This window comes from Urtica dioica, chromosome 1 (genome assembly GCF_054948205.1).
Source record: "Urtica dioica subsp. dioica isolate 48M chromosome 1, U.dioica_male_clone48M_v1_H2, whole genome shotgun sequence".
Classification (NCBI taxonomy): Eukaryota; Viridiplantae; Streptophyta; class Magnoliopsida; order Rosales; family Urticaceae; genus Urtica; species Urtica dioica.
The window spans coordinates 16,032,971-16,042,622 of NC_142756.1; the positions used below are offsets into that span (position 1 = coordinate 16,032,971).

Consider the following 9,652-nt stretch of genomic DNA (forward strand, 5'->3'; position numbering starts at 1 on the left):
ACGAGTTGAACCAAACGATGCAGAACCGGCTTACGATATTGACATAGCTGTTTCCGATTTGCAACTGCATCACAATTTACATTCTGGTCTATTTATACATATTTACTTTTTTTTTTCCTTTACCAAAACTTGTGGAGAAAAAGTATTGAAGGAAAAAAAGCTCTCCCAGGACCAGGAGGATTTTCTTAGGGAGTATAATTGTAAGATCTCATGCTGTTGGACATGTTTTGCCTCCAAATGTGTCTCATATAAAGCCTCTGGATTCTGTTAAGTAGCTATCTCCGTTACCGATATTGGATTTGAATTTTCCTTCTGGAATCGGACTGCAGCTAAGATATAAGAACATAAAAGTTAAAAACAATAGCTAAGCATTGATTAATCAATATATCTCATAAACAAAATTATTTATATCAACCCAAGAAAAAACTGAATCAAAAGAACGGAAAACATTTTCTTCTGAAATGTTTAGTCTTGCTTTTATATGAACTTCAATGAACTATTTCTCAGGATGTTTATACTGAACTTCAAGAAGCAAAAATCATGCTGACCGTATTCCGAGTTTCCCGTCTGGGTCTACTTAATCTATACTCCTCGTGTCTTGATCTCCGAGATTGACCCAATAATCTTCGAGTGATCTCATGCATGTGATTATAAATGCTGTAGAAAAAAACCAATGCAGCAAAAAAACAACAAAACATCTGTGAGATTCTCTAGTCAAACTCGAAACCGTGAAAAGAGAATCTTTCTTTGCTCGACAACTTTGATACAGAACAGCAAAGCAGAGTTAGGCATCAATGAAGTAATTGACATGAGTTCTCTACAAAAAAACCCGTATCTATCAGATTAGCAACCATGTGACATAGAAATAGTCGTGATGATGAATTAACGAAGTAGGCTTACCTAAGCCGATGTCTATTACAGGCTGCGAAGAAGGCGACAAATCCATTCAATATACTCCTTACAGCACGGAAGATCTGAATATACAAACAGTTTGTGCAATTAATCAAACCATTTTCTTAAACCGTGTCGATTATTGTGACAGGTAACCATTTTCTTAAACCGTGTCGATTATTGTGACAGGTAAATAAGAAATGCAAAGAAAGAAACCTGGGAAAATAGGTCATTCCAGAGTGAACGCCAAATGGAAACTTCATGGGCAGTTATTGTTGCCTCAGAAGCAGAGGCAAGCCGAACAATGCTACTAATGAACTCCCATATTTCTCCAAACATCTCATATACGGACGTACAAGCGAGAGATACGAGATTGGCGAACCCAAAGATCAAGCGGATCGGTGCATAAAGAACTTCCCAGACTATCCGAATTATAGGATACAAAACTGTAGTTGCTGCAAAACCGAAATATCCCGGAATTGTTTCATTAACGACATTAAGATCTAAAAAGTATTTTAACATCACTAACAGAATGGTGCAAAATACGAGTGATGAAAATATAGCAGGTGACCTACCAATGTTCCATACAAGCGAGACAGCAAACCATATCGGGAAGAAGAAAAACTCCACAATGTCCCCCACGATACTGCAAGAAGAGTCAACTAGTAACCCAATAACCGAGAAGAACCCTTCTATGATTTTGACTGAGACATTCCACACCGGAAGAACAATTTCCAAAACTTCCAGAAGAGGCTCGGCAAGTGGCTGAGCGAGAACCGAAAAGAAAGATCTCGTCGTGCTCCGAATCGTAAGAAACCACTGAACAGCCTTCTGAAAGTTGTGCAGAAACAGCATTGTTCCGAGGCACTTTATCCTCGTTATCATCTCCCAAGTCTCGATCCAATCGAATAGAGGTCCAAACAAACGCGACGCAGTTGCCTTTAGAACTGGGACATTCTTGTACAGATCGTAAAATCCTATGAGCACAGTAACAACTGAGATAAGCACGTACAAAGCTCTTGCCAAGGGACACATCCATGGCCGATAAAGGTGGCAAAACCCCGGGTATGACTGAAGGAATATGACCCACGACGGAAGCCCAGCTTCCAGTAGAGTTAGTAACCGCACGTCGGACATGATTATTTTTCGGAGTGTGAATGGAAGATCACGGTCATTGAACCTTAACAGAATCAAAACATCCGTGTACTGGCTAGCTTCAACGGCATTTCCACAGCTTTCGGCACAAATTTCAGAGGGATCATCAGAACGGGAGTCAACTTCTACTCTTGGACTAGGCGAGCCGGTGATTTTCCTTCTTTTGTATAGTCCAACGGAAGGAGGCGGAGTTTGAAAACCTTTCTCATTTTTCCCAGTTCTAGATAATATATTCAACTTTTTAAAAAAGGAGCCAAGAGAATCATTTCCAGTAGATGAATTCTTGGAGTTGCAATTTTCATCATCATTGCTTTCATCTTCATCATCACCACAACTATCACTATCAGAATCACCATTGCCATCACCATCTTCATCGCTATCGGATAGAATTTCTAGTATATCTTGTTTAGCATCATAGAAGATTCCCCCTGAAGACAAGACACGATTATCAAAAGCAAAATAACAAATCTGTAATTTGAAGCAAACAAAGAAACTAAAAAACCAACCATCACAACATCTAGATCGACACAAAAAAGCAAATTGCTTACCTATAGTGGAGTTGAGATACTCTTTCAACATTAGTTTCTCAGATAATGTACCCTGAAACCATGATGATATACAGCTTGTTGCATGAGCTATAGTATCGAACTCCCATCTTCGCATAAATTTTGCCTCTAACGCCACAGATGTATCAGTCTGCAATATAAACAAATATCAATAAAAGAGCTCTACAAACATAAGATCAGTAGCGTGAGAAGTGAGTAATCTTAACCTGAAGCTCATTTAAATAGTTGATTCCTCGAACACTGCTCCAATCAACTTCGAAAACGATGAAACCATTAAATGTCCGGTGAAGCTCGCTGCTCAAAAGAGAAGAAGAATCTCGAAGCTTCTTGACAGGAAGCAAAATTCTCTTTTGAGACAGTGTCACCGCATCAACCAATTGGAACCATCTCGCAAATTTCTTCGAACCTGTAGTAGTGTTTATAGAGCAAGCCTCTTTTCCCTCCTCTTTCTTCTCATTCCGTATCTTTGAATGTGCAAAAGGAGATAACCTTGACTGAAAACAGAACCAAATTAGATCGCAATCATCAACCATCCCACTAAAGCCAGTTTTATCAGGCTTCAGATGGTAACCTTAGTAACCATATATTGCCAAAAGTGCGCTGGACGAGAGCCTCGATCTCTCAGCCATGGCCGGTTGTCCACTAAGACGTAAAGCTTGTTGCTTTCATGAGCGACAAAGAGGCTAAGATCCGAAAGGTAAGACTGCAAGTCTCTGATATTATACGAATCACAAAGTTATGAAACGAAATGATGAAAAAAAGAAGCAAGAAATCTATTAAGATAAGTAAAATCTCAATTGCCCTGCAAAAATTTCTTCTAGCAAGTTTTATTTACTGTTAATTTAAACATGGTAAAATGCAAGTAATTTTCTTTCCTTTTTTACTTTCCCCAATATAATGACGAGTAAAGCAAATTAGACCTATATATTGCTCTCCTTGGAAGACCACCACATCAAACTTCCAAACAAGCTATTTATTTTAGTATTTTTTTTTTTGCTTGTTTGAGAAGCACAAGAATCACAGCTACAAACACAGACAGATTTGTTTTAAAGTGAAAATTAAACAGCTAACTGGAGTCGATTTTCGAAATATCTACAAATTTCAAACTAAATTATGCAATTGAAAATATCAAACCCAATTCTATCACACAAGAATAAAAAACAAACTCGCGAATTGGAATTACCCGATTTGCAGACCGGTGAGAGGAAAAACGCATCTTCGCTCGTCACCACCAATCACCATCGAAGCTATTACCATCACCACCAATCACTGCATTGTTCACCATTAAAAATTCTTCGAATTAAGAATCACGCGAAGAAGTAAATTTAATTATAAAAATAAATAAAAAATAAAAACCTTGTTCGAAACTGAAGCTTCATGAATACGAAACGAAGAAAGATAAGATGCTGAAATTGAACTTCCATGAAATGCAACGAAGAAATCGATTGAGAGATAATGAGAAATCAACGGCGGTGATTGAAACAGAACTGGGAAGTTAGACGAACTAGAAAACAGAGAGACATAAATAGAAACCGAGCTTCGAAATCAGAAGAGGAGAGAGAGAGAGAGAGAGAGAGAGAGAGAGAGAGAGAGAGAGAGGTGTTCTTTTCTCGTCAACGACACGTTTATACAAATATCGACGATTCGGTTATGGAAGAAGAAGAAGGGTAAAATTGTAAAAGGATTAGTTCCCGCCAGGTTAAATGAATTTTTTTTTCACAGAAGAGGAGTTAGACGGAATTACGGGAATAGCCCAGACAATCAACTCTACGGTTGAGCTCGTACTCATGCTGTTTCCGTGTTACTTCTTATTCCTAATGAGTGACGACATACACTTAATAAAAATATTATATGCTTAATATGTTTTTTGTTTTATTTTATTTTATATATATCTATATATTTTTTTCACCATTAGTGCATAACTGCATATCAACAATAATAAAGTCCAAACGCCATAGGTATAAATGAACTCACAAATCACAATGGCACTTTGAATATTACTTTTTTTCTTTCATAAATAAGTCTTATTCGGGTTACTTGCAATTTAAGGTGATGCTGTAAAAGCAGGTAACTCTTTCCCGTGGTCCTAGGAATAAAGTATTCGAGGCAGTGAAAAAAGAATAAAATTAGTGTTAAATTTATCATTACATATGGGTATGGCATATAAGTTGTTCTTTATTGAGCTTTTGCCTTTGCATCTATATTTTTTGCTACAATTTTGGTATGGGAAATCAAACACATATCCGTATTCCAAATACTTTTTAAGTATAAATTTAGTTTATAAAATAATAAATAAGAGCTTAAATAATATGATTCTTCTTCTATTGCAATTGCCGGTGTAAGCATTTTTTTTTTCTCCTGTTGGAGAGATTATATTACAAATTTTTTTGGAACGAAATCTGTACTATTAATGATATTGATAAAGAGCAAATATATAAAATTCGCAACGTAGATAAACTCTTACACAATAGCTGAGAATGTTTAGTGAAAGAGTACAAAGTAAACTATAAAAAGAACTATGCTCCTGAGAATTAAATAACAATAGAGATGTCGAGATATATCTGACGGAATCGCTCATTCGCCCTCTAAAGAAGAAAATTAATTATATGGCTGATGTCGTGGTCTATTGAAAAAAAAAATGTCTTCAGACTGTATTGATAAAAGTCTAATGGACAACGACTACCCCATTTTCAATTCAAAATTAAGAACCACAAAAAGTAATGAATATAGTGCAAAAACAAAAAAATAAAAAATAAATAACATCACTGATAGAACCAAATACAAGAAGGACTCCAACGCCTTTTGTTCTATTACAGTCAATAAACGGCGGTGACAGAGAACTTTCGAGACGTAGAGGCTCTTGCGGGACGAGATTATATTACGTTTAGATCTTGTGATTCTAATACATCAATGTGATTATACTGTACAAACAAAACAATGATAAGATATGAATTTAATAGTAATAATAATAATAATAATACATATAAATAAGGTTTTATGGCACATGATTACGCAATGCGTACATGAATTTGAGATAAGAATGAGACGTGTACTTCCAATTCCATGGAAACCACCATCCACTTTGTGCCGTAAATGGTGGGCCCACTTTGTCGTTTGACCTATTATTCGTGCATGTGTATACACACTAGTATAATACTATAATGTCATTAGACCTAAGCTAAGTACTCTACAAATATTAAATTTTGCGTTTCATGTGATTATATCATCAAGTTTTTGGCATTTTGTGGTGAAGAAAGCGGCGACTCTGTCAAATGAAAATTTAAATAATTGGAACGACAAAAAGGCCATGCATGTGTGACAAATAATAATGGGTTATGTGCAATAAATAACTTATTATATAGTAGTAGTTGTATGATTAACCTCGATTATTTTCTACTTCCAGCTGATAGTGGGACCTTGTTGAAAGGTTTTTTTTTTTTTTTTTTTTTTGCTGCTGTTGTTGTTGTTGTTATTAGATCAATGAGAATATCAAGATACTCTTCCGTTGTGTCTTTAATATTAAGCTAAGCAAAATCTTTGGATATTTTGAACACAATAAAAGTCTTGTGGAAATCTCAACTATTTCATTTGTTTGTTTTTAATTCTATAATATATATATATATATATATATATATATATATATATATTCAAGTATTTTCTTACCGTTTTATTTTACTCTTTTTTACTGTTTATATATTATTTAGCTTTTTTCATGTTTACAAATTTATTTAGAATAAGGACCATCTTCAAATAAGCTATTTGGGAATTTTCTTGCAACATTCCGCTAAATATTGTAAATGATTAAATTAAGTATTCATGTTATGTTGCGTGTACTTTTTGTAATAGTATTCTTTTACATTTACAAATTAGAATATAGACCTTAAAGAAAAATGAAAAAAAAAAATGAAAATATACGTTATAAAATCTTTGTAAAAAAATTAATGTGATTGATTGCTTAGTTTCGAAGGAAATAATAAAAGCCTACTTGTTTTAGTAGGTAATTTATTGCAGAGGAAAGCGTTGCCAATACATAATATATATTGTCATCGACAAACTACTTGATAATTTAATTTATTTCTCCATTATTTTCTCCGGTTAATAAATAGGGCGGTGACAATATATCCTAGATTCGCGGGTCAAATCTTTCTAGAAAATTTGTGCCATTTCACTTGTTTCTTGTTTGAGTTGTTTCTTTTCTTCTATTACCAAATCACTTCCCAAAGTCAAAGGCAAGAAAAGAAAATTCGAGGTCAATCAAATGAGATTTGTTGATTATTTACACATGCTTTTATGTGGATATCTCGTCTTGAAAAACAAAAATAGAAATAAAGTGTGCTAATCTTCTGTCAAATAGATGCCTAAAAAATTCAGACATACATATGTGGAAGCTGGAAAATACTCCTCGGGTCATATTAATGTTATTAATCAAAATTCAAAAGGCTGACTTTCAGTTAAACATAACAAAAATAGTGTCTACCAAAATATTCGATTGAAACTTATTGATTAGCAAAATAGTCTAAATTTCAACTTTTCAGTAAAATAGTCAAATTTACGTTTTCAAATTTTTTTTGAGAACTAAGATTAATTTTTTTTTACAATTATTATAAGCAATTTATTACTTTAAAAAAAAATTACTCTTGACGTCAAATTTTTTTTTTTGAAACCAAAATACTGCACATTTTGGCTATTGTCGGGTAAAGGTGGCCATATGGGATCCCGCGGGACCCCGTTTCCCGTATTTTTGGTACCATATGGGAAATGAGAAAAAACCATATTAGGAAATGTAGTACCGGAACTTTTGTCCCAGAACCATCCGGAAAATGGGACGGAACTGGGATCCCCGTTTAGCACAATTTAGTACCATATTTTTAATATTGTATTTTTTAAATTGAAAATATATGAATTTTTATTTATTTTTAAATGTATTCATGATTAAAATAAAATAAAATAAATAAATATGGGAAATATGGGAATCCCGGAACCGCGAAATATGGTACCGGGAATTCCCGGTACCGTGGAAAATTGTTCCGGGATTTCCCGGTACCATTTTTTACGGTTCCGGGAGTCCCATTTCCCACAAAATATGGGACGGGACCAGGGGATCCCATTTCCCGGATTCCATATGGCCACCTTTATTGTCGGGGTATAAAAAAATCATTTATTTTTAAATTATATATATAGGACCTGTTCGATCAAAAGCCCAATAAATGATCCAGTCCTACTCAAGGAGAAAGCCCAAGCCCAGTCTGCAGAGAAGTGATCCAGTTCGTCTGTGTTGACCCAACCAAGTAGCGAAGTCGTAGTCAACCCGCAATGTCGCCAAGAAGAATCGGATCTAGGACTTGACCAGTCCGCGACGTGGCGAGGACGAGCTGATCAACACATGTCCAAGAGATGATCATTTATTCGTCTATAAATAATAATCGTTGTATTCATTTTTTTCCACACACAAGCTCACGTTATATAATTGATATTTATTCAAATTCTTTCGGTCATTTTTGTTGAAGTTTACCCCCTTTTGAGTTCGACAATTCGCCCTTCTTGTAAACAACTGATTTTAATAAAGATCTCTCCTCTGCTATATTTCGTGTTAATATTTCTTTTAATTAAATATTGTTTGTTTCTTATACGAAGTCTTTCTGAGACTCATTATATAAATTAAACAAATACATCTTAAATAGTATTTGTGATTGTTAAGATTTCGACATCAACATCTATTTCATTAAATTAAAATAAACTTGAATTATTTTGCAAATTCATAACTTTAAATTGACTCTTTAATTACATCACCCAAAAATAATAGACAATATTATTACCTTTAACACTACAATACTGCAAGGCAAGTGAAACGTAGTTATATGATTAAACTTTTGACTTTTTGAGGAATCTCTTTGAGTCAATATTACTTACAAGAGAACAATCAAAATTCATCTCATATAGAACCATCCCTTTCTCATGCCTTTTTCTTTAAAAAATATGTTCGATGTGAAAGTTCTCCCTAATTCTTCTAGTAAACAGGTGAAGCATTTTTTACCCTTCATTTTGGTCTAATAAATTGCCTCAATAATAGAGTATGGATAGGAGATCTTGTTTCCATTTTAATTCCTTATTTCCCAGATGATATAAAAAAATAATGTATGAGACGAAACTGACTCGGAATATCCTCAACCAATGTAATATAAAATAAAATAAAAAAAACTCCATATGAAAAAAACAAGAAAATTCATAAATGGTCTACATTAAGAAATTTGATAAAAAGTAATAATATTGAAGCAAATAAGAAAGTATAAGATGTATACGTGAAGGCATAATATTAACCTTCATTATTTATTGTTCCCAGCTGTGTCACTTAGTGAGAGATATCATGAAAGAAGAGAACAAGAACAACCAAAACTAGGAGATCCAAGCCTTGGTTTTCATTGAATATAGCCTTTGAATAAGCATATCTGTGAAGATAAAATGGCAACTTTTTACTTAATTTATAGACACCTCTCCTATACAATAGACACCTAGAAACTCCATATCTAGATTGGCACAGTTACCACTAAGATGAGCTTTTATAGTTTTATTGCGCAGTGCTCCATATCTACCAATCAATACAGAAATAAATGCACATAATACTGAAACCATGCTCTTTAGTTTTAGGCACATATTGGTAAGAACTAAACCAAGCTAAGTGAAAGCTTTGTATTCTTTTGGGTATGCTTGTTTTTTGGTCTAGAGATTTCAAGACATAGCATTTGAGTAATTTACATCCCATGCCTTGTTTGGGCTCACAAGTTTATTAAACAGTTGCATTAAAACAAAATTCTCATTTTATTTTGTTTCTCATTCCAACTTAGAAGAACAATATATTATTTTCTATTGAAACAACTAAGTTTTATAATTCTACATCTTTATCACGAAAAAAATAATATGGTGTTATCTCAATAGACTAATTTCTTTGTATAGTGCATATTTGTAAAATCACCATTTCGTGATCCAAGGATTTGTAATTTCTTTAGGTAGAATAACAGCACTCATTTTTTTGGAACATTGAA

At 33.9% G+C, this 9,652-nt stretch overlaps 1 protein-coding gene across 3 annotated transcripts; it reads right to left on the reverse strand.

The window, feature by feature from the left end:
• Positions 1–61: 61 nt before the first annotated feature.
• Positions 62–4,206, reverse strand: LOC149407514 (G1/S-specific cyclin-E protein). 3 transcript variants are annotated; one of them, XM_089614276.1, is made up of 10 exons: positions 3,969–4,206; positions 3,809–3,881; positions 3,184–3,325; positions 2,819–3,106; positions 2,595–2,742; positions 1,467–2,474; positions 1,108–1,346; positions 901–974; positions 549–657; positions 62–329 (listed from the first exon to the last, which is right to left on the reverse strand). In XM_089614276.1, the coding sequence occupies exons 2-10, from the start codon at positions 3,826–3,828 to the stop codon at positions 285–287; spliced, it is 2,073 nt and encodes a 690-aa protein (XP_089470402.1). In that variant the 5' UTR covers positions 3,829–3,881; positions 3,969–4,206; the 3' UTR covers positions 62–284. The 3 variants fall into 3 exon arrangements, with proteins under 3 accessions (XP_089470402.1, XP_089470396.1, XP_089470398.1); XM_089614270.1 differs by having other exon boundaries at positions 3,796–3,881; XM_089614272.1 differs by having other exon boundaries at positions 62–323; positions 3,796–3,881; positions 3,969–4,203.
• Between the last annotated feature and the right edge of the window lie 5,446 nt (positions 4,207–9,652).